This window comes from Hyla sarda, unplaced genomic scaffold (genome assembly GCF_029499605.1).
Source record: "Hyla sarda isolate aHylSar1 unplaced genomic scaffold, aHylSar1.hap1 scaffold_331, whole genome shotgun sequence".
NCBI lineage: Eukaryota > Metazoa > Chordata > Amphibia > Anura > Hylidae > Hyla > Hyla sarda.
In genome coordinates, this window is record NW_026610054.1 from 237,608 (window position 1) to 263,501 (window position 25,894).

At 49.3% G+C, this 25,894-nt stretch overlaps 1 protein-coding gene across 1 annotated transcript in view; it reads right to left on the reverse strand.

The window, feature by feature from the left end:
• LOC130330281 (kinesin-like protein KIFC3) overlaps positions 1 to 25,894 on the reverse strand; it is a 37,770-nt gene that overhangs the window by 4,616 nt on the left and 7,260 nt on the right. The window contains exons 2-9 of the mRNA XM_056553575.1: positions 25,662 to 25,818; positions 24,588 to 24,699; positions 24,323 to 24,504; positions 22,264 to 22,368; positions 14,924 to 15,054; positions 14,679 to 14,802; positions 14,443 to 14,572; positions 3,101 to 3,330 (exon numbers count right to left, since the gene is read on the reverse strand). Coding sequence (XP_056409550.1) covers positions 3,101 to 3,330; positions 14,443 to 14,572; positions 14,679 to 14,802; positions 14,924 to 15,054; positions 22,264 to 22,368; positions 24,323 to 24,504; positions 24,588 to 24,699; positions 25,662 to 25,818 — 1,171 coding nt within the window. The remainder of the gene's footprint in view (positions 1 to 3,100; positions 3,331 to 14,442; positions 14,573 to 14,678; positions 14,803 to 14,923; positions 15,055 to 22,263; positions 22,369 to 24,322; positions 24,505 to 24,587; positions 24,700 to 25,661; positions 25,819 to 25,894) is intronic.

A 25,894-nucleotide genomic window follows, 5' to 3' on the forward strand; every position in this document is an offset into this window, starting at 1 on the left:
GTCTCCCGGCATGCACCAATCCTCAGTGATGTCTCCCGGCATGCACCAGTCCTCAGTGACGTTTCCTGGCATGCCCCTTTACTCAGTGACGTCTCCCAGCATGCACCAGTCCTCAGTGATGTCTCCCGGCATGCACCTGTACTCAGTGATGTCTCCCGGCATGCACCAGTGCTCAGTGACGTTTCCCAGCATGCACCAGTCCTCAGTGACATCTCCCAGCATGCACCTGTACTCAGTGAGGTCTCTCCCAGCATGCACCAGTCTTCAGTGACGTCTCCCAGCATGCACCAGTCTTCAGTGACGTCTCCCGGCATGCACCTGTACTCAGTGACATCTCTCCCAGCATGCACCAGTCCTCAGTGACGTCTCCCAGCATGCACCAGTCCTCAGTGATGTTTCCCAGCATGCACCAGTCCTCAGAGACGTTTCCCAGCATGCACCAGTCCTCAGAGACGTTTCCCATATACCCCGCTATATACCCTGTTATGCTGTATACTGTGCTGTATACCCTGATGTGTACACTACTCTACATGTACACTGCTATATACCCTGCTCTGCTGTATACTGTGCTGTATATCCAGGTGTGTACAATACCCTACATATACCCGCTATATACCCTGCTCTGCTGTATACCCCGGTGTTTACACTACCCTACATATACCCCGCTATATACCCTGTTATGCTGTAAACTGTGCTGTATACCCTGGTGTGTACACTACTCTACATATACACCGCTATATACCCTGCTCTGCTGTATACCCAGGTGTGTACACTACCCTACATATATACCGCTATATACACTGCTCTGCTGTATACTGTGCTGTATACCCAGGTGTGTACACTACCCTACATATACACCGCTATTAACCCTGCTCTGCTGTATACTGTGCTGTATACCCAGGTGTGTACACTACCCTACATATATACCCCACTATATATCCTGCTCTGCTGTGTACACTACCCTACACACACCCTGCTTTGTTGTGTATACTATACATTGCTGTACAGTGATCTTTCCCAGCATGCACTTCTGCACAGTGACGTCTCCCAGCATGCACCACAGTCCTCAGTGACGTCTCCCGGCATGCACCAGTTCTCAGTGACGTCTCCCGGCATGCACCTGTACTCAGTGACGTCTCCCGGCATGCACCAGTCCTCAGTGACGTCTCCCGGCATGCACCTGTACTCAGTGACGTCTCCCGGCATGCACCTGTACTCAGTGACGTTTCCCGGCATGCACCAGTCCTCAGTGACGTCTCCCGGCATGCACCAGTCCTCAGTGACGTCTCCCCGCATGCACCAGTCCTCAGTGACGTCTCCCGGCATGCACCTGTACTCAGTGACGTCTCCCGGCATGCACCTGTACTCAGTGACGTCTCCCGGCATGCACCTGTACTCAGTGACGTCTCCCGGCATGCACCTGTACTCAGTGACGTCTCCCGGCATGCACCTGTACTCAGTGACGTCTCCCGCCATGCCCCTGTACTCAGTGACGTCTCCCGGCATGCACCTGTCCTCAGTGACGTCTCCCGGAATGCACCAGTCCTCAGTGACGTCTCCCGGAATGCACCAGTCCTCAGTGACTTCTCCCGGCATGCACCAGTCCTCAGTGACGTCTCCCGGCATGCACCAGTCCTCAGTGACGTCTCCCGGCATGCACCAGTCCTCAGTGACGTCTCCCGGCATGCACCTGTACTGAGTGACGTCTCCCGGCATGCACCTGTACTCAGTGATGTCTCCCGGCATGCACCAATCCTGAGTGATGTCTCCCGGCATGCACCAGTCCTCAGTGGCGTTTCCCGACATGCCCCTGTACTCAGTGACGTCTCCCAGCATGCACCGGTCCTCAGTGACGTCTCCCGGCATGCACCAATCCTCAGTGATGTCTCCCGGCATGCACCAGTCCTCAGTGACGTTTCCCGGCATGCCCCTTTACTCAGTGACGTCTCCCAGCATGCACCAGTCCTCAGTGATGTCTCCCGGCATGCACCAGTCCTCAGTGACGTCTCCCGGCATGCACCAGTCCTCAGTGATGTCTCCCGGCATGCACCTGTACTCAGTGATGTCTCCCGGCATGCACCAATCCTCAGTGATGTCTCCCGGCATGCACCAGTCCTCAGTGACGTTTCCCGGCATGCCCCTGTACTCAGTGACGTCTCCCAGCATGCACCAGTCCTCAGTGACGTCTCCCGGCATGCACCTGTACTCAGTGATGTCTCCCGGCATGCACCAATCCTCAGTGATGTCTCCCGGCATGCACCAGTCCTCAGTGACGTTTCCCGGCATGCCCCTTTACTCAGTGACGTCTCCCAGCATGCACCAGTCCTCAGTGATGTCTCCCGGCATGCACCTGTACTCAGTGATGTCTCCCGGCATGCACCAGTGCTCAGTGACGTTTCCCAGCATGCACCAGTCCTCAGTGACATCTCCCAGCATGCACCTGTACTCAGTGAGGTCTCTCCCAGCATGCACCAGTCTTCAGTGACGTCTCCCAGCATGCACCAGTCTTCAGTGACGTCTCCCGGCATGCACCTGTACTCAGTGACATCTCTCCCAGCATGCACCAGTCCTCAGTGACGTCTCCCAGCATGCACCAGTCCTCAGTGATGTTTCCCAGCATGCACCAGTCCTCAGAGACGTTTCCCAGCATGCACCAGTCCTCAGAGACGTTTCCCAGCATGCACCGGTCCTCAGTGACGTCTCCCAGCATGCACCAGTCCTCAGTGACGTTTCCCAGCATGCGCCAGTCCTCAGTGACGTTTCCCAGCATGCGCCAGTCCTCAGTGACGTTTCCCAGCATGCGCCAGTCCTCAGTGAAGTTTCCCAGCATGCACCAGTCCTCAGTGACGTTTCCCAGCATGCACCAGTCCTCAGTGACATATCCCAGCATGCACCTGTACTCAGTGAGGTCTCCCAGCATGCACTGGTCCTCAGTGACGTCTCCCAGCATGCATTAGTCCTCAGTGACGTTTCCCAGCATGCGCCAGTCCTCAGTGACGTTTCCCAGCATGCACCAGTCCTCAGTGACGTTTCCCAGCATGCGCCAGTCCTCAGTGACGTTTCCCAGCATGCACCAGTAGTCAGTGACAGCTGGCAGCACCTGCACCATCATGACCGTCTTGTTGCCCTTGCCCAGTGAGTCCTGCAGCAGGTAGGTGAGCTTGGAGTTCCTGAAGGGGATGTGACCTTGCTTGGCTCTAAGGGCCTGAATGACTTCCCCCAGGGCAAGCAGAGACTTATTTATATTCTGTGCCTCCTTCAGACGTTCGCCCTCCGCCCCGGACTTCCACACCCGTTCAGATCCCGCCAGGTCCACCAGGTTTAGCTTCCCTAAAAGTAGAAGATGTCACATGACTGCGGTCACTAAGAGCATAGACCAATCCTATATGTGCATTGCGCTTAATTTTATGCATATGCTGAGGTCTTAAAGAATGCTAAGGGTTAATATCTCTCACATTGCTGCATGTAATGTACACAGCTGAGTAGTCATTTGGTCACATGTCCTCTCCTAACCAATAATTGCAGGGGAAAGTCACTAGTCCAGCCTCTGTCTCCTGGGTAACTGAGTAGTCTGGCCACGTGTTTCCCTCAGCTTTGCTCTTATTGAGGGGACACAGTGACATGTCACCTGTCTAGTCTACAATTACATTGCTCTTCCTAATCCGTGGTCCAGTCGATGTTTACAGGATACGATCTACGACATTTCAGTCCCCAACAGGGAAATATTTGTCTTTTCAAGGGAGGAGGAAAAGTTGTACAAGGGCCTCTCTGCAATACACAGATCTTTATATTGGGCCCAAACATGGGTCCGTGCTGTCAGCTACATCAGGGGTCTTCTCTGGTCACAGATTACCAAGAGCACCATGGTAAACCAACCGGTGAGGATCCTCGTTCAGTGTTTTGGACTTGAGAACCCGCACACGTCTGCCGTAGACATTTCACGTACACGAGCTTAAAGCACCCAAGGATAACTAACTTTACCAACAAAGATATAAAAGCAATAATTAAAGGGACAGTGACCCAATCTCCTCTGCTGACTCCACAGTTGTAGCAGAGCTGCGGCGTCTCTAAGTCATTGGAAATGTGGGAGGAGCTTAGGGAAGATTACAGGTTGTGTCAGACATCTCCTCCCTGTGCAGGAACAGCATCACGGACATAGGTTGTGGGTCACAGAAGATCACATGACACAAACATCAGGGACTACTACACCCAGCATAACATTCTCCCTAGTGGCCACCACACAACCATAGAGGTGTGTCAACCAGGTGACCCCCAGGGACTATGCTGCGGGGTAATGAGGTAATGGGCTCAAAGGTGAAACATGGTTAGACTTGGATATGAGAAAGAAAAGCAACAAACCATAGAAAGATCTAATAGATAATAGTAGTAATTGTGAGCGCCTATAGCAATACAGTGATCCCTCAACTTACAATATTTTCAACATACAATGGTCTTTTCTGGACCATTGTAACTTGAAACCAGACTCAACATACGATGTACAGACAGTCCAGATCTGTGAAACGTGACAATGGCTGGAAGAACCGACCAATCAGAATAGGCAGTCACTGGTAAAACCCCTGTATTACTGAAGTGTATGCACTGACTGGTGTCTGGTAGCGCCCCCTACAGTACAGGGAGGTATTACATGTTCTGTACGCTTTACCTGTATTACTGAAGTGTATGCACTGACTGGTGTCTGATAGTGCCCCCTACAGTACAGGGAGGTATTACATGTTTTGTACTCTTTACCTGTATTACTGAAGTGTATGCACTGACTGGTGTCTGGTAGTGCCCCCTACAGTACAGGGAGGTATTAAATGTTTTGTAATCTTTACCTGTATTACTGAAGTGTATGCACTGACTGGTATCTGGTAGCGCCCCCTACAGTACAGGGAGGCATTACATGTTCTGTACTCTTTACCTGTATTACTGAAGTGTATGCACTGACTGGTGTCTGGTAGCGCCCCCCTACAGTACAGGGAAGTATTACATGTTCTGTACTCTTTACCTGTATTACTGAAGTGTATGCACTGACTGACTGGTAGCGTCCCCTACAGTACAGGGAGGTATTACATGTTCTGTACTCTTTACCTGTATTACTGAAGCATATGCAGTGACTGGTGTCTGGTAATGCCTCCTACAGTACAGGGAGGTATTACATGTTCTGTACTCTTTACCTGTATTACTGAAGTGTATGCACTGACTGGTGTCTGGTAGCGCCCCCTACAGTACAAGGAGGTATTACATGTTCTGTACTCTTTACCTGTATTACTGAAGTGTATGTACTTACTGGTGTCTGGTAGCGCCCCCTACAATACAGGGAGGTATTACATGTTCTGTACTCTTTACCTGTATTACTGAAGTGTATGCACTGACTGGTGTCTGGTAGCGCCCCCCTACAGTACAGGGAAGCATTACATGTTCTGTACTCTTTACCTGTATTACTGAAGTGTATTCACTGACTGGTGTCTGGTAGTGCCCCCTACAGTACAGGGAGGCATTACATGTTCTGTACTCTTTACCTGTATTACTGAAGTACATGCACTGACTGGTGTCTGGTAGTGCCCCCCTACAGTACAAGGAGGTATTACATGTTCTGTACTCTTTACCTGTATTACTGAAGTGTATGTACTGACTGGTGTCTGATAGCGCCCCCTACAGTACAGGGAGGTATTACATGTTCTGTACTCTTTACCTGTATTACTGAAGTGTATGCACTGACTGGTGTCTGGTAGTGCCCCCCTACAGTACAAGGAGGTATTACATGTTCTGTACTCTTTACCTGTATTACTGAAGTGTATGTACTGACTGGTGTCTGATAGCGCCCCCTACAGTACAGGGAGGTATTACATGTTTTGTACTCTTTACCTGTATTACTGAAGTGTATGCACTGACTGGTGTCTGGTAGTGCCCCCCTACAGTACAAGGAGGTATTACATGTTCTGTACTCTTTACCTGTATTACTGAAGTGTATGTACTGACTGGTGTCTGATAGCGCCCCCTACAGTACAAGGAGATATTACATGTTCTGTACTTTTTACCTGTATTACTGAAGTGTATGTACTGACTGGTGTCTGGTAGCGCCCCCTACAGTACAGGGAGGTATTACATGTTCTGTACTCTTTACCTGTATTAATGAAGTGTATGCACTGACTTGTGTCTGGTAGCGCCCCCTACAGTACAGGGAGGTATTACATGTTCTGTACTCTTTACCTGTATTACTGAAGTACATGCACTGACTGGTGTCTGGTAGTGCCCCCTACAGTACAGGGAGGTATTAAATGTTTTGTACTCTTTACCTGTATTACTGAAGTGTATGCACTGACTGGTATCTGGTAGCGCCCCCTACAGTACAGGGAGGTATTACATGTTCTGTACTCTTTACCTGTATTAATGAAGTGTATGCACTGACTTGTGTCTGGTAGCGCCCCCTACAGTACAGGGAGGTATTACATGTTCTGTACTCTTTACCTGTATTACGGAAGTACATGCACTGACTGGTGTCTGGTAGCGCCCCCTACAGTACAGGGAGGTATTACATGTTCTGTACTCTTTACCTGTATTACTGAAGTGTATACACTGACTGGTGTCTGGTAGCTCCCCCTACAGTACGAGGAGGTATTACATGATCTGTACTCTTTACTTGTATTACTGAAATGTATGCACTGACTGGTGTCTGGTAGCGCCTCCTACAGTACAGGGAGGTATTACATGTTCTGTACTCTTGTTACAATTCGGCAGGCTGGATGTGGATCCTCTGTGTCAGAGAGGGATTGGCGTGGACCGTGTCGGTGGACCGGTTCTAAGTTGCTACTGGTATTCACCAGAGCCCGCCGCAAAGCGGGATGGTCTTGCTGCGGCGGTAGCAACCAGGTCGTATCAACCCGCAACGGCTCAACCTCGCTGACTGCTGAGAAGGCGTGGGACAGAAGGACTAGGCAGAGGCAAGGTCAGACGTAGCAGAAGGTCGGGGCAGGCGGCAAGGATCGTAGTCAATGAGGAGAACAGGAGATCTGGAACACAGGCTTTGGACAACACTAAACGCTTTCACTGGCACAAGGCAAGAAGATCCGGCAAGGAAGTGCAGGGGAAGTGATGTGATATAGCCAGGGAGCAGGTGGAAGCTAATTAGGCTGATTGGGCCAGGCACCAATCATTGGTGCACTGGCCCTTTAAATCTTAGAGAGCGGAGATGCACGCGCCAGAACCTGACAGCCGGGGACCGGAACGGGTAAGTGACTTGGGATGCGATTCACGAGCGGGCGCGTCCTGCTATGCGAATCGCATCCCCGCCGGCAATGTCAGTGCAGCGCTCCCGGTCAGCGGGTCTGACCGGGGCGCTGCAGAGAGAGACGCCGCGAGTGCTCCGGGGAGGAGCAGGGACCCGGAGCGCTCGGCGTAACAGTACCCCCCCCCCCCTTAGGTCTCCCCCTCTTTTTGTCTCCTTGTCCCTTCAAAAGAGACGAGAACATAGAGGGCGCCTCTTGAGTCTCCTTCTGAAAAATGAAGTCCTGGGTAGCTATCCCAGCGGCAGGTAGTTCAGAAGAAGTGGGAATGGGGAGGGGGGGCAGAGGGTGAAGCTTATCACAGGGCAGAGTGTCACCAGAACGGGGGCTATGAGGAGGCACGGCACAGTCCTGATAGGCCTTGGGGAGACCAGGCACAGGAGGAGACACTGAGGCCCGACAGACGGGACTGAGAGCAGACGTGAGGCATTTCTTGTGGCAAGCAGAACCCCAATTCTTGATCTCCCCGGTGGTCCAGTCAAGGGTGGGAGAATGATGCTGGAGCCATGGAAGACCGAGGAGGACTTCAGAGGTGCAGTTGGGAAGGACGAAAAATTCAATCTTTTCGTGATGGGGTCCAATGCACATTAAGAGGGGTTCTGTGCGGTAACGCACAGTACAGTCCAACTTCACTCCGTTGCCCGAAGAAATGTAGAGCGGCTTGACGAGACGGGTCACCGGGATGCAGAACTTATTCACCAAAGAGTCCAGAATAAAATTTCCAGAAGAACCAGAGTCCAAGAAGGCCATGGCTGAGAAGGAGGAGTTGGCAGAAGGAGAAATCCGCACGGGCACAGTGAGACGTGGAGAAGCAGACTTCGTACCAAGGGACGCCAGGCCCACGTGAGCTGGGTGCGTGCGTGCGTTTCCCAGGCGTGGAGGACGGATAGGGCAATCCACCAAGAAATGTTCGGTACTGGCGCAGTACAGACATAGATTTTTCTCCCTACGGCGAGTCCTCTCTTCCTGGGTCAGGCGAGACCGATCCACTTGCATAGCCTCCTCGGCGGGAGGCCCAGGCGTAGATTGCAAAGGATACTGTGAGAGAGGTGCCCAGAGATCAAGGTCTTTTTCCTGGCGGAGCTCCTGGTGTCTCTCAGAAAAACGCATGTCAATGCGGGTGGCCAAATGGATAAGTTCTTGCAGGTTGTCAGGAATCTCTTGTGCGGCCAGCACATCCTTGATGTTACTGGATAGGCCTTTTTTAAAGGTCGCGCAGAGGGCCTCGTTATTCCAAGATAATTCGGAAGCGAGAGTACGAAATTGGATGGCGTACTCGCCTACTGAAGAATTACCCTGGACCAGGTTCAGCAGGGCAGTCTCGGCAGAAGAAGCTCGGGCTGGTTCTTCAAAGACACTACGGACTTCAGAGAAGAAGGACTGGACTGTGGCTGTGGCAGGATCATTGCGGTCCCAGAGTGGTGTGGCCCAAGACAAAGCCTTTCCAGACAGAAGACTCACTACGAACGCCACCTTAGATCGTTCTGTAGGAAATAGGTCCGACAACATCTCCATATGTAGGGAACACTGAGACAAAAATCCACGGCAGAGTCTAGAGTCCCCATCAAATTTGTCCGGCAGGGACAAGCGGAGGCTAGGAGCGGCCACTCGCTGCAGAGGAAGTGCAGGAGCTGGCGGAGGAGATGGTTGCTGCTGTAGCAGTGGCAGAAGTTGCTGTAACGTGGCGGTCAACTGCGACAGCTGCTGTCCTTGTTGGGCAATTTGCTGCGATTGCTGAGCGACCACCATGGAGAGGTCAGCGAGACTTGGCAGCGGCACCTCAGCGGGATCCATGGCCGGATCTACTGTTACGATTAGGCAGGCTGGATGTGGATCCTCTGTGTCAGCGAGGGATTGGCGTGGACCGTACCGGTGGACCGGTTCTAGGTTGTTACTGGTATTCACCAGAGCCCGCCGCAAAGCGGGATGGTCTTGCTGCGGCGGTAGCAACCAGGTCGTATTCACCGGCAACGGCTCAACCTCTCTGACTGCTGAGAAGGCGTGGGACAGAAGGACTAGGCAGAGGCAAGGTCAGATGTAGCAGAAGGTCGGGGCAGGCGGCAAGGTTCGTAGTCAATGAGGATAGCAGAAGATCTGGAACACAGGCTTTGGACAACACTAAACGCTTTCTCTGGCACAAGGCAACAAGATCCGGCAAGGAAGTGCAGGGGAAGTGATGTGATATAGCCAGGGAGCAGGTGGAAGCTAATTAGGCTGATTGGGCCAGGCACCAATCATTGATGCACTGGCCCTTTAAATCTTAGAGAGCTGGCGTGCGCGTGCCCTAGAGGCCGGAGCCACGCGCGCCAGAACCTGACAGCCGGGGACCGGGACGGGTAAGTGACTTGGGATGCGATTCGCGAGCGGGCGCGTCCCGCTATGCGAATCGCATCCCCGCCGGCAATGTCAGTGCAGCGCTCCCGGTCAGCGGGTCTGACCGGGGCGCTGCAGGGAGAGAGATGCCGCGAGCGCTCCGGGGAGGAGCAGGGACCCGGAGCGCTCGGCGTAACAACTCTTTACCTGTATTACTGAAGTGTATGTACTGACTGGTGTCTGTTAGCGCCTCCTACAGTACAGGGAGGTATTACATGTTCTGTACTCTTTACCTGTATTACTGAAGTGTATGCAGTAACTGGTGTCTGGTAGCGCCCCCTACAGTAGAGGGAGGTATTACATGTTCTGTACTCTTTACCTGTATTACTGAAGTGTATGCAGTAACTGGTGTCTGGTAGCGCCCCCTACAGTACAGGGAGGTATTACATGTTCTGTACTCTTTACCTGTATTACTGAAGTGTATGCACTGACTGGTGTCTGGTAGTGCCCCCTACAGTACAGGGAGGCATTACATGTTCTGTACTCTTTACCTGTATTACTGAAGTGTATGCACTGACTGGTGTCTGGTAGCGCCCCCTACAGTACAGGGAGGTATTACATGTTCTGTACTCTTTACCTGTATTGCTGAAGTGTATGCACTGACTGGTGTCTGGTAGCGCCCCCTACAAGTACAGGGAGGTATTACATGTTCTGTACTCTTTACCTGTATTACTGAAGTGTATGCACTGACTGGTGTCTGGTAGCGCCCCCAACAGTACAGGGAGGTATTACTTGTTCTGTACTCTTTACCTGTATTACTGAAGTGTATGCACTGACTGGTGTCTGGTAGTGCCCCCTACAGTACAGGGAGGTATTACATGTTCTGTACTCTTCACCTGTATTACTGAAGTGTATGCACTGACTGGTGTCTGGTAGCGCCCCCTACAGTACAGGGAGGTATTACATGTTTTGTACTCTTTACCTGTATTACTGAAGTGTATACACTGACTAGTGTCTGGTAGCGCCCCCTATAGTACAGGGAGGTATTACATGTTCTGTACTCTTTACCTGTATTACTGAAGTGTATACACTGACTGGTGTCTGGTAGCGCCCCCTACAGTACAGGGTGGTATTACATGTTCTGTACTCTTCACCTGTATTACTGAAGTGTATGCACTGATTGGTGTCTGGTAGCGCCCCCTACAGTACAGGGAGGTATTACATGTTCTGTACTCTTTACCTGTATTACTGAAGTGTATGCACTGACTGGTGTCTGGTAGCGTCCCCTACAGTACAGGGAGGTATTACATGTTCTGTACTCTTTACCTGTATTGCTGAAGTGTATGCACTGACTGGTGTCTGGTAGCGCCCCCTACAGTACAGGGAGGTATTACATGTTCTGTACTCTTTACCTGTATTACTGAAGTGTATGCACTGATTGGTGTCTGGTAGCGCCCCCTACAGTACAGGGAGGTATTACATGTTCTGTACTCTTTACCTGTATTACTGAAGTGTATGCACTGACTGGTGTCTGGTAGCGTCCCCTACAGTACAGGGAGGTATTACATGTTCTGTACACTTTACCTGTATTACTGAAGTGTATGTACTGACTGGTGTCTGGTAGCGCCCCCTACAGTACAGGGAGGTATTACATGTTCTGTACTCTTTATCTGTATTACTGAAGTGTATGCACTGACTGGTGTCTAGTATCGCCCCCTACAGTACAGGGAGGTATTACATGTTCTGTACTCTTTACCTGGATTACTGAAGTGTATGCAGTGACTGGTGTCTGGTAGCGCCCCCTACAGTACAGGGAGGTATTACATGTTCTGTACTCTTTACCTGTACCAGGGTTAGCTGCTCCTTTGGGCACCAGGTGAGGGCGACTCCATTTTACTTTTTTTGGGACACTGCATGTACTGTACAGGTCCCTGAAGAAGCTCCTGTCCTCTACATAGACAGTGATTTAATCCTCACTTTTTTCTATTTTGGATGACATTTTGGGGCTTAAGAACCAATTACCAGGTTTCCATAGAGTTCTGGTCTCAACATACAATAGTTTCAACATACGATGGTCGTCCTGGAACCAATTAATATTGTATCTTGAGGGCCCACGGTATAATAATGAGTACTTGTAGTAATGGTGAGTGCCTGTAGTAATGGTATGATGAGTAGTACCTGTAGTAATCATATAATAATGAGTACCTGTAGTAATAATATAATAATGAGTACCTGTAGTAGTAATATAATGAACAGTACCTGTAGAAATTATATAATAATGAGTAACTAGTAATATAATAATAAGTACCTGTAGTAATAATGCAATAATGAGTAACTAGTAATATAATAATAAGTACCTGTAGTAATAATGTAATAATGAGTACTTGTAGTAATGGTATAATGAAGAGGTATTGTAGTAATGATATAATGAGTACTTGTAGTATTGGTGAGTACCTGTTGTAATGATATAATAATACGTACTTGTAGTAATGTTATAATAATGAGTACCTATAGTAATGGAGAGTACCTGTTGCAATGATATAATGGTGATTACTTGTAGTGATGATATAATAATGAGTACCTGTAGTAATGGTAAGTACCTGTTGTAATGATATAATAAGTACCTCAAGTAATGATATAATACTGAGTAGCCATAGTAATGGTGAGTACCTGTAATAATATAATAATAAGTACTTGTAGTAATGTTATAATAATGAGTACCTGTAGTAATGGTGAGTACCTGTAGCAGTGGTATCATGGTGAATACCTGTAGTAATTATATAATGGTGAGTACCTGTAGCAGTGGTATCATGGTGAATACCTGTAGTAATTATATAATGGTGAGTACCTGTAGCAGTGGTATCATGGTGAATACCTGTAGTGATAATATAATGGCGAGTACTTGTAGAAATTATATAATAATGAGTATGTGTAGTAATGGTGAGTACCTGTAGCAGTGGTATCATGGTGAATACCTGTAGTAATTATATAATGGTGAGTACCTGTAGCAGTGGTATCATGGTGAATACCTGTAGTAATTATATAATGATGAGTACCTATAGAAATTATATAATAATGAGTATGTGTAGTAATGGTGAGTACCTGTAGCAGTGGTATCATGGTGAATACCTGTAGTAATTATATAATGGTGAGTACCTGTAGCAGTGGTATCATGGTGAATACCTGTAGTAATTATATAATGGTGAGTACCTGTAGAAATTATATAATAATGAGTATGTGTAGTAATGGTGAGTACCTGTAGCAGTGGTATCATGGTGAATACCTGTAGTAATTATATAATGGTGAGTACCTGTAGCAGTGGTATCATGGTGAATACCTGTAGTAATTATATAATGGTGAGTACCTGTAGCAGTGGTATCATGGTGAATACCTGTAGTAATAATATAATGGCGAGTACTTGTAGAAATTATATAATAATGAGTATGTGTAGTAATGGTGAGTACCTGTAGCAGTGGTATCATGGTGAATACCTGTAGTAATTATATAATGGTGAGTACCTGTAGCAGTGGTATCATGGTGAATACCTGTAGTAATTATATAATGATGAGTACCTATAGAAATTATATAATAATGAGTATGTGTAGTAATGGTGAGTACCTGTAGCAGTGGTATCATGGTGAATACCTGTAGTAATTATATAATGGTGAGTACCTGTAGCAGTGGTATCATGGTGAATACCTGTAGTAATTATATAATGGTGAGTACCTGTAGAAATTATATAATAATGAGTATGTGTAGTAATGGTGAGTACCTGTAGCAGTGGTATCATGGTGAATACCTGTAGTAATTATATAATGGTGAGTACCTGTAGCAGTGGTATCATGGTGAATACCTGTAGTAATTATATAATGGTGAGTACCTGTAGCAGTGGTATCATGGTGAATACCTGTAGTAATTATATAATGGTGAGTACCTGTAGAAATTATATAATAATGAGTATGTGTAGTAATGGTGAGTACCTGTAGCAGTGGTATCATGGTGAATACCTGTAGTAATTATATAATGGTGAGTACCTGTAGCAGTGGTATCATGGTGAATACCTGTAGTAATTATATAATGGTGAGTACCTGTAGCAGTGGTATCATGGTGAATACCTGTAGTAATTATATAATGGTGAGTACCTGTAGAAATTATATAATAATGAGTATATGTAGTAATGGTGAGTACCTGTAGCAGAGGTATAATGGTGAGTACCTGAAGTAATGATATAATAGTAAGTACTTGTAGTAATGGTGAGTACCTGTAGCAATGTTCTAATGGTGAATACCTGTAGTAATGATATAATAAGTATCTGAAGTAATGATATAAGTACTTTTAGTAATGGTGGGTACCGGTAGCAATTGTATAATGGAGAGTACCAGTAGCAATGATATAATAATAAATACCTGAAGTAATGATATACAAGGAAGTACTTGTAGTAATGGTGAGTACCTGTAGCAATGTTATAATGGTGAATACCTGTAGTAATTATATAATGGTGAGTACCTGTAGAAATTATATAATAATGAGTATATGTAGTAATGGTGAGTACCTGTAGCAGTGGTATCATGGTGAGTACCTGAAGTAATGATATAATAGTGAGTACTTGTAGTAATGGTGAGTACCTGTAGCAATGTTATAATGGTGAATACCTGTAGTAATGATATAATAAGTACCTGAAGTAATGATATAAGTACTTTTAGTAATGGTGGGTACCGGTAGCAATTGTATAATGGAGAGTACCAGTAGCAATGATATAATAATAAATACCTGAAGTAATGATATACAAGGAAGTACTTGTAGTAATGGTGAGTACCAGAAGTAATGATATAACAATGAGTACCTGTAGTAACAGCTCCAGAGCTCAGCTCCTGCCCGGTTATGGTGATGGTGAGTAAGGCGTGGGATCGGGAGCTCCTCTCATTCATGTTAGTGCAGAATGTTGCTCTGTTTCTTTTCCCCAGTGACAGGATCTGTGAGAGTATTGAGAGTATTAGAGCGTCAGCTCCCTGGTCCATCAGCCTGGTTACTCCAGTATCCTCTGTGATCAGCTGACATGGAGGATATAGGCCTCCTTACCTTTCTGATGTGCCGGAGGCTCTTGACCTCCTTCCTGGTCAGTCCGGGCAGGTGGAGCTGACCGCTGCCGTCCGGGTTCAGCTTGATGTCCAGCTTCTCCTGGGGGTCCTTGGAGAGAAGATCTCTGCAGACAGTATAGAGGGGGCAGCAATAACCCAGGACATGATGAGGGTTGGAGAAGGCGGATGATGGGGGGTGTAGTCCGGAGCAGAGAGGATTGTGGTAGGTGGGTGGAGCTGACTTACCTGATGACCTCATTGTAGATCTCCACCATACTGAGGCTGACACTGTAGCTCCACAGACCTCGCCTGGCCTCCATCTCCTGGTAGAGGGCACACAGGGCCTGCTGGTTGATGCCCGGGTTCTCCGCTGTGCCCTGATGAGACAAGGAGGCAGAGGGAAGTACGAGGTGACCACTCCAGTCACATCAACCCCAGAGATGTCAGGCTAAAAAGTCATCCCCTGACCAAAGACCCCACAGGTAGAACCAAGAGTATGAGACCCTACAGATTGTATAAGACCTCACAGAACCTGACCTCCTGACACCCCCCCCCCCAAATACTGAAGACCCCACAGACAGAACCATAAGTATAAGACCCTAAAGATTGTATAAGACCTCACAGAACCTGACCTCCTGACACCCCCCCCCCCAAATACTGAAGACCCCACAGACAGAACCATGAGTACAAGACCTCACAGAACCTGACCCCCCCCCCTCCATCCTGAAGACCCCACAGGTAGAACCATGAGTATGAGACCCTACAGATTTTATAAGACCTCACAGAACCTGACCTCCTGACACCCCCCCCAAATACTGAAGACCCCACAGACAGAACCATGAGTACAAGACCTCACAGAACCTGACCTCCTGACACCCCCCCCCAAATACTGAAGACCCCATAGACAGAACCATGAGTATGAGACCCTACAGATTGTATAAGACCTCACAGAACCTGACCTCCTGACACCCCCCCTAATACTGAAGACCCCACAGACAGAACCATAAGTATAAGACCCTACAGATTGTACAAGATCTCACAGAACCTGACCTCCTGACACCCCCCCTCCATCCTGAAGACCCCACAGACAGAACCATGAGTGCAAGACCTCATAGAACCTGACCTCCTGACACCCCCCCCCCAAATACTGAAGACCTCACAGACAGAACCATGAGTATGAGACCCTACAGATTGTATAAGACCTCACAGAACCTGACCCCCCCCCCCTCCATCCTGAAGACCCCACAGGTAGAGCCATGAGTATAAGACCCTACAGATTGTACAAGATCTCACAGAACCTGACCTCCTGACACCCCCCCTCCATCCTGAAGACCCCACAGACAGAACCATGAGTACGAGACCTCACAGAACCTGACCTCCTGACCCCCCCCAATACTGAAGACCCCACAGGTAGAAGCATGAGTATGAGACCCTACAGATTGTATAAGACCTCACAGAACCTGACTTCCTGACACCCCCCCCCCAATACTGAAGACCCCATAGACAGAACCATAAGTATAAGACCCTACAGATTGTACAAGACCTCACAGAACCTGACCTCCTGACCCCTCCCCCCTCCATCCTGAAGACCTCACAGGTAGAACCATGAGTATGAGACCCTAGAGATTGTATAAGACCTCACAGAACCTGACCTCCTGACCCCCCCCCCCAAATACTGAAGACCCCACAGACAGAACCAAGAGTATGAGTCCCTACAGATTGTATAAGACCTCACAGAACCTGACCTCCTGACCCCCCCCCAATACTGAAGACCCCACAGACAGAACCATGAGTATAAGACCCTACAGATTGTATAAGACCTCACAGAACCTGACCTCTTGACCCCCCCCCAATACTGAAGACCCCACAGGTAGAACCATAAGTATAAGACCCTACAGATTGTATAAGACCTCACAGAACCTGACCTCCTGACACCCCCCCCCCCAAATACCGAAGACCCCACAGACAGATCCATAAGTATAAGACCCTACAGATTGTATAAGACCTCACAGAACCTGACCTCCTGACACCCCCCCCCAAATACTGAAGACCCCACAGACAGAACCATGAGTATGAGACCCTACAGATTGTACAAGACCTCACAGAACCTGACCTCCTGACCCCCTCCATCCTGAAGACCCCATAGGTAGAACCAAGAGTATGAGACCCTAGAGATTGTATAAGACCTCACAGAACCTGACCTCCTGACCCCCCCCCCCCCAATACTGAAGACCCCACAGGTAGAACCATAAGTATAAGACCCTACAGATTGTACAAGACCTCACAGAACCTGACCTCCTGACACCCCCCCCCCCAAATACTGAAGACCCACAGACAGAACCATGAGTATGAGACCCTACAGATTGTATAAGACCTCACAGAACCTGACCCCCCCCCCTCCATCCTGAAGACCCCATAGGTAGAACCAAGAGTATGAGACCCTAGAGATTGTATAAGACCTCACAGAACCTGACCTCCTGACCCCCCCCCAATACTGAAGACCCCACAGGTAGAACCATAAGTATAAGACCCTACAGATTGTACAAGACCTCACAGATCCTGACCTCCTGACACCCCCCCCCAAATACTGAAGACCCCACAGACAGAACCATGAGTACAAGACCTCACAGAACCTGACATCCTGACCCCCCCCCCCCCCCAATACTGAAGACCCCACAGGTACAACCATGAATACAAGACCCTACAGATTGTACAAGATCTCACATGACCTGACCCCCCCCCCCCTCCATCCTGAAGACCCCACAGGTAGAACCATGAGTATAAGACCCTACAGATTGTACAAGACCTCACAGAACCTGACCTCCTGACACCCCCCCTCCATCCTGAAGACCCCACAGACAGAACCATGAGTACAAGACCTCACAGAACCTGACCTCCTGACACCCCCCCCCCCCCAAATACTGAAGACCCCATAGACAGAACCATGAGTATGAGACCCTACAGATTGTATAAGACCTCACAGAACCTGACCTCCTGACACCCCCCCTAATACTGAAGACCCCACAGACAGAACCATAAGTATAAGACCCTACAGATTGTACAAGATCTCACAGAACCTGACCTCCTGACACCCCCCCCCCCCCTCCATCCTGAAGACCCCACAGACAGAACCATGAGTACAAGACCTCATAGAACCTGACCTCCTGACACCCCCCCCCAAATACTGAAGACCTCACAGACAGAACCATGAGTATGAGACCCTACAGATTGTATAAGACCTCACAGAACCTGACCCCCCCCCCTCCATCCTGAAGACCCCACAGGTAGAACCATGAGTATGAGACCCTACAGATTTTATAAGACCTCACAGAACCTGACCTCCTGACACCCCCCCCCCAAATACTGAAGACCCCACAGACAGAACCATGAGTACAAGACCTCACAGAACCTGACCTCCTGACACCCCCCCCCCCCAAATACTGAAGACCCCATAGACAGAACCATGAGTATGAGACCCTACAGATTGTATAAGACCTCACAGAACCTGACCTCCTGACACCCCCCCTAATACTGAAGACCCCACAGACAGAACCATAAGTATAAGACCCTACAGATTGTACAAGATCTCACAGAACCTGACCTCCTGACACCCCCCCTCCATCCTGAAGACCCCACAGACAGAACCATGAGTACAAGACCTCATAGAACCTGACCTCCTGACACCCCCCCCCCCAAATACTGAAGACCTCACAGACAGAACCATGAGTATGAGACCCTACAGATTGTATAAGACCTCACAGAACCTGACCCCCCCCCCCTCCATCCTGAAGACCCCACAGGTAGAGCCATGAGTATAAGACCCTACAGATTGTACAAGATCTCACAGAACCTGACCTCCTGACACCCCCCCCTCCATCCTGAAGACCCCACAGACAGAACCATGAGTACGAGACCTCACAGAACCTGACCTCCTGACCCCCCCCAATACTGAAGACCCCACAGGTAGAACCATGAGTATGAGACCCTACAGATTGTATAAGACCTCACAGAACCTGACTTCCTGACACCCCCCCCCCCAATACTGAAGACCCCATAGACAGAACCATAAGTATAAGACCCTACAGATTGTACAAGACCTCACAGAACCTGACCTCCTGACCCCTCCCCCCTCCATCCTGAAGACCTCACAGGTAGAACCATGAGTATGAGACCCTACAGATTGTATAAGACCTCACAGAACCTGACCTCCTGACACCCCCCCCAAATACTGAAGACCCCACAGACAGAACCATGAGTACAAGACCTCACAGAACCTGACCTCCTGACCCCCCCCCCCAATACTGAAGACCCCACAGGTACAACCATGAATACAAGACCTTGCAGATTGTACAAGATCTCACAGGACCTGACCCCCGCCCCCGCCCTCCATCCTGAAGACCCCACAGGTAAAACCATGAGTATGAGACCCTACAGATTGTATAAGACCTCACAGAACCTGACCTCCTGACACCCCCCCCCCAAATACTGAAGACCCCACAGACAGAACCATGAGTACAAGACCTCACAGAACCTGACCTCCTGACCCCCCCCCCCAATACTGAAGACCCCACAGGTACAACCATGAATACAAGACCTTACAGCTTGTACAAGATCTCACAGGACCTGACCCCCGCCCCCCGCCTCCATCCTGAAGACCCCACAGGTAGAGCCATGAGTATGAGACCCTACAGATTGTATAAGACCTCACAGAACCTGACCTCCTGACACCCCCCCCCCCAAATACTGAAGACCCCACAGACAGAACCATAAGTATAAGACCCTAAAGATTGTATAAGACCTCACAGAACCTGACCTCCTGACACCCCCCCCCCCAAATACTGAAGACCCCACAGACAGAACCATAAGTAAAAGACCCTACAGATTGTACAAGACCTCACAGAACCTGACCTCCTGACCCCCCCCCCCCCCCGATACTGAAGACCCCACAGGTAGATCCATAAGTATAAGACCCAACAGATTGTACAAGACCTCACAGAACCTGACCTCCTGACCCCCTCCATCCTGAAGACCCCACAGGTAGAACCAAGAGTATGAGACACTAGAGATTCTATAAGACCTCACAGAACCTGACCTCCTGACCCCCCCCCCCCCCAATACTGAAGACCCCACAGGTAGAACCATAAGTATAAGACCCTACAGATTGTACAAGACCTCACAGAACCTGACCTCCTGACCCCCCCCCCCCCAAATACTGAAGACCCCACAGGTAGAACCATAAGTATAAGACCCTACAGATTGTACAAGATCTCACAGAACCTGACCTCCTGACACACCCCCCCTCCATCCTGAAGACCCCACAGACAGAACCATGAGTACAAGACCTCACAGAACCTGACCTCCTGACCCCCCCCCCCCCAATACTGAAGACCCCACAGGTAGAACCATGAGTATAAGACCCTACAGATTGTATAAGACCTCACAGAACCTGACTTCCTGACACCCCCCCCCCAATACTGAAGACCCCACAGACAGAACCATAAGTATAAGACCCTACAGATTGTACAAGAACTCACAGAACCTGACCTCCTGACCCCCCCCCCCCCTCCATCCTGAAGACCCCACAGGTAGAACCATGAGTATGAGACCCTACAGATTGTATAAGACCTCACAGAACCTGACCTCCTGACACCCCCCCCCCCCAAATACTGAAGACCCCACAGACAGAACCATGAGTATGAGACCCTACAGATTGTATAAGACCTCACAGAACCTGACCCCCCCCCCCCCTCCATCCTGAAGACCCAACAGGTAGAACCATGAGTATGAGACCCTACAGATTTTATAAGACCTCACAGAACCTGACCTCCTGACCCCCCCCCCCCCCCAATACTGAAGACCCCACAGGTACAACCATGAATACAAGACCCTACAGATTGTACAAGATCTCACAGGACCTGACCTCCTGACCCCCTCCATCCTGAAGACCCCACAGGTAGAACCAAGAGTATGAGACACTAGAGATTGTATAAGACCTCACAGAACCTGACCCCCCCCCCTCCATCCTGAAGACCCCACAGGTAGAACCATGAGTATAAGACCCTACAGATTGTACAAGACCTCACAGAACCAGACCTCCTGACACCCCCCCCCCCCAATCCTGAAGACCCCACAGGTAGAACCATGAGTATAAGACCCTACAGATTGTACAAGATCTCACAGAACCTGACCTCCTGACACCCCCCCCCCCCCCAATCCTGAAGACCCCACAGGTAGAAACATGAATACAAGACCCTTCAGATTGTACAAGATCTCACAGAACCTGACCTCCTGACACCCCCCCCCCAATCCTGAAGACCCCACAGGTAGAAACATGAATACAAGACCCTACAGATTGTACAAGATCTCACAGAACCTGACCTCCTGACACCCCCCCCCCCCCAATCCTGAAGACCCCACAGGTAGAAACATGAATACAAGACCCTACAGATTGTACAAGATCTCACAGAACCTGACCTCCTGACCCCCCCCCCCTCCACCCTGAAGACCCCACAGGTAGAACCATGAGTACAAGACCCTAGAGATTGTACAAGACCTCACAGAACCTGACCTCCTCACCCCCCCTCCCCAATCCTGAAGACCCCAATGGTAGAACCATGAGTTTAAGAACTCACAGAACCTTACCACCTGACACCCCCCCCCCATCCTGAAGACCCCACAGACAGAACCATGCGTATAAGACCCTACAGATTGTACAAGATCTCACAGAAGCGAATCTCCTGACACCCCCACCCCATCATGAAGACCCCACAGGTAGAACCATGAGTATGAGACCCTACAGATTGCACAAGATCTCACAGAACCTGACCTCCTGACCCCCTTCCATCCCGAAGACCACACAGGTAGAACCATGAATACAAGACCCTACAGATTGTGCAAGATCTCACAGAACCTGACCCCCCCCCCCTCCATCCTGAAGACCCCACAGGTAGAACCATGAATACAAGACCCTACAGATTGTACAAGATCTCACAGAGTCTGACCTCCTCACACCCCCCCCCCCAATCCTTAAGACCCCACAGACAGAACCATGAATACAAGACCCTACAGATTGTACAATATCTCACAGAACCTGACCTCCTGACACCTCCCTCCCCCATCTTGAAGACCCCACAGACAGAACCATGAATACAAGACCCTACAGATTGTACAAGATCTCACAGAGCCTTACCTCCTCACCCCCCCCCATCCTTAAGACCCCACAGACAGAACCATGAATACAAGACCCTACAGATTGTACAAGATCTCACAGAACCTGACCTCCTGACACCCCCCCCCCAATCCTGAAGACCCCACAGACAGAACCATGAATACAAGGCCCTACAGATTGTACAAGATCTCACAGAACCTGATCTCCTGACCCTGCAGATTGTACAAGATCTCACAGGGTTAGGGTGTTCTGGGCTCCTCCTTATGGGGCCCAGAACACTCAGAGAGGAGGTCACCTGGAGCGGCTTCTTCTCCTCTAACCAGTCGGCCATCATAGATCTGTCAGGTCACCTGATCACCCATCCTGCCTAAATGTGTATAGTTCCCTCCTCCCACTGATCCGAGGTTATGGTGATTACCTCCATGGTGTACGTCTTGCCAGATCCAGTCTGACCATAAGCAAAGATGCAGACGTTGTATCCATTGATGCAGGACATGACCACCGGCTCAATCTCCTGGAAGACCTGGAGGGAGGAACATGTGACATCACAGCAGAGAAAAAATGGCCAATCAGATCAACCATAAGACAATCAGATCTCTCTATAACCAGCAGACAATCTGATCTCTCTACAACCAGCAGAAATCTGATCTCTCTACAACCAGCAGAAATCTGATCTTTCTATAACCAGCAGACAATCTGATCTCTCTATAACAGCAGACAATCTGATCTCTCTATAACCAGCAGACAATCCGATCTCTCTATAACCAGCAGACAATCTGATCTTTCTATAACCAGCAGACAATCTGATCTCTCTATAACCAGCAGACAATCTGATCTTTCTATAACCAGCAGACAATCCGATCTCTCTATAACCAGCAGACAATCTGATCTTTCTATAACCCGCAGATAATCTGATATCTCTATAACCAGCAGACAATCTGATCTTTCTATAACCAGCAGACAATCTGAACTCTCTATAACCAGCAGACAATCTGATCTCTCTATAACCAGCAGACCATCTGATCTCTCTATAACCAGCAGACAATCTGATCTCTCTATAACCAGCAGCCAATCTGATCTCTCTATAACCCGCAGATAATTTGATCTCTCTATTACCCGCAGACAATCCGATCTCTCTATAACCAGCAGACAATCTGATCTCTCTATAACCAGCAGACAATCTGATATCTCTATAACCAGCAGACAATCTGATCTCTCTATAACCAGCAGACAATCTGATCTCTCTATAACCAGCAGACAATCTGATCTCTCTATAACCAGCAGACAATCTGATCTCTCTACAACCAGCAGAAATCTGATCTTTCTATAACCAGCAGACAATCTGATCTCTCTATAACAGCAGACAATCTGATCTCTCTATAACCAGCAGACAATCCGATCTCTCTATAACCAGCAGACAATCTGATCTTTCTATAACCAGCAGACAATCTGATCTCTCTATAACCAGCAGACAATCTGATCTTTCTATAACCAGCAGACAATCCGATCTCTCTATAACCAGCAGACAATCTGATCTTTCTATAACCCGCAGATAATCTGATATCTCTATAACCAGCAGACAATCTGATCTTTCTATAACCAGCAGACAATCTGAACTCTCTATAACCAGCAGACAATCTGATCTCTCTATAACCAGCAGACCATCTGATCTCTCTATAACCAGCAGACAATCTGATCTCTCTATAACCAGCAGCCAATCTGATCTCTCTATAACCCGCAGATAATTTGATCTCTCTATTACCCGCAGACAATCCGATCTCTCTATAACCAGCAGACAATCTGATCTCTCTATAACCAGCAGACAATCTGATATCTCTATAACCAGCAGACAATCTGATCTCTCTATAACCAGCAGACAATCTGATCTCTCTATAACCAGCAGACAATCTGATCTCTCTATAACCAGCAGACAATCTGATCTCTCTACAACCAGCAGACAATCTGATCTTTCTACAACCAGCAGACAATCTGATCTCTCTACAACCAGCAGGCAATCTGATCTCTCTATAACCAGCAGATAATTTGATCTTTCTATAACCAGCAGACAATCTGATCTCTCTACAACCAGCAGACAATCTGATCTCTCTATAACCAGCAGATAATTTGATCTTTCTATAACCAGCAGACAATCTGATCTCTCTACAACCAGCAGACAATCTGATCTCTCTATAACCCGCAGATAATTTGATCTCTCTATAACCCGCAGACAATCTGATATCTCTATAACCAGCAGACAATCTGATCTCTCTATAACCAGCAGATAATTTGATCTTTCTATAACCAGCAGACAATCTGATCTCTCTACAACCAGCAGACAATCTGATCTCTCTATAACCCGCAGACAATCTGATCTCTCTACAACCAGCAGACAATCTGATCTCTCTATAACCAGCAGACAATCTTCCGTCACATTCTGTATGCCCCAAACTGGACGTACAATCCTCGGCAGATCTGACCTCCTCCTGTGTGGTGTGCGGTAAGAAGATTTTGTCCAGCTCGAAGTTCCTGTCCTTGCCCTTATAGTGTAGGGAGAGTTTGGTGTCGTCGTTGACATCGGTGATGATGGTGGAGGCTCCAGAACCGTCCTCCTCTCCGGTGTCCACGTGCGGCCGCACTCTGCACAGCACACGGATGTTTCCTAATTAGGGAGAGGAGACCCAGTCATCTCTGTACTGGGGGCCCTGAGGACACCTCGGGGGCCCGGGGAACACGTGCGCTCACCCTTCAGCTCCACCAGCTGGTTGTGGTATTTCTTGCGCAGCTGCATTTCTCTTTGGTATTTTAGCAGAAGATCCTTGTTGGCTTCAGAAACATCCGTGACGGCATCGCAGATCTGCAGAGAAGACAGAACCTGACTGTCCCTCTGCTGCTTTATACTGCTCCTCGCCCGTCCCTCTCGCCTCGCCCGTCCTTCTCTCCTCACCCGTCCCTCTCTCCTCACCCGTCCCTCTCTCCTCACCCGTCCCTCTCCTCACCCGTCCTTCTCTCCTCACCCGTCCCTCTCCTCACCCGTCCCTCTCTCCTCACCCGTCCCTCTCTCCTCACCCGTCCCTCTCTCCTCACCCGTCCCTCTCTCCTCACCCGTCCTTCTCTCCTCACCCGTCCTTCTCTCCTCACCCGTCCCTCTCTCCTCACCCGTCCCTCTCTCCTCACCCGTCCCTCTCTCCTCACCCGTCCCTTTCTCCTCACCCGTCCCTCTCTCCTCACCCGTCCCTCTCTCCTCACCCGTCCTTCTCTCCTCACCCGTCCTTCTCTCCTCACCCGTCCTTCTCTCCTCACCCGTCCTTCTCTCCTCACCCGTCCTTCTCTCCTCACCCGTCCCTCTCTCCTCACCCGTCCCTCTCTCCTCACCCGTCCCTCTCCTCACCCGTCCTTCTCTCCTCACCCGTCCTTCTCTCCTCACCCGTCCTTCTCGCCTCACCCGTCCTTCTCGCCTCACCCGTCCTTCTCTCCTCACCCGTCCCTCTCCTCACCCGACCTTCTCTCCTCACCCGTCCTTCTCTCCTCACCCGTCCCTCTCCTCACCCGTCCTTCTCTCCTCACCCGTCCTTCTCTCCTCACCCGTCCTTCTCTCCTCACCAGTCCTTCTCTCCTCACCCGTCCTTCTCTCCTCACCCGTCCTTCTCTCCTCACCCGTCCTTCTCTCCTCACCCGTCCTTCTCTCCTCACCCGTCTCTCTCCTGCTCCTCACCCGTCTCTCTCCTGCTCCTCACCCGTCTCTCTCCTGCTCCTCACCCGTCTCTCTCTCTCTCCTCACCCTTCTCTCTCTCTCCTCACCCGTCTCTCCCTCCTCACCTGTCTTCGGGCCTCTCTGATGGACGCCTCATAGAATTGAGAGAAGTTCCTCACTTGACTCCTCAGACTGTTGTAGTTGCTCTTCATATTCTTCAGGACGGGCTGGAGTGACGCCAGGCGGCTCTGCATCCCTGCACATTGTAGGATATGGACACAACTGCATGAGGAAGCTCAGGATGAGCATGGGGAAGAGGCGATAGAAACCTGATAAACACACATATCCTCAACACTGA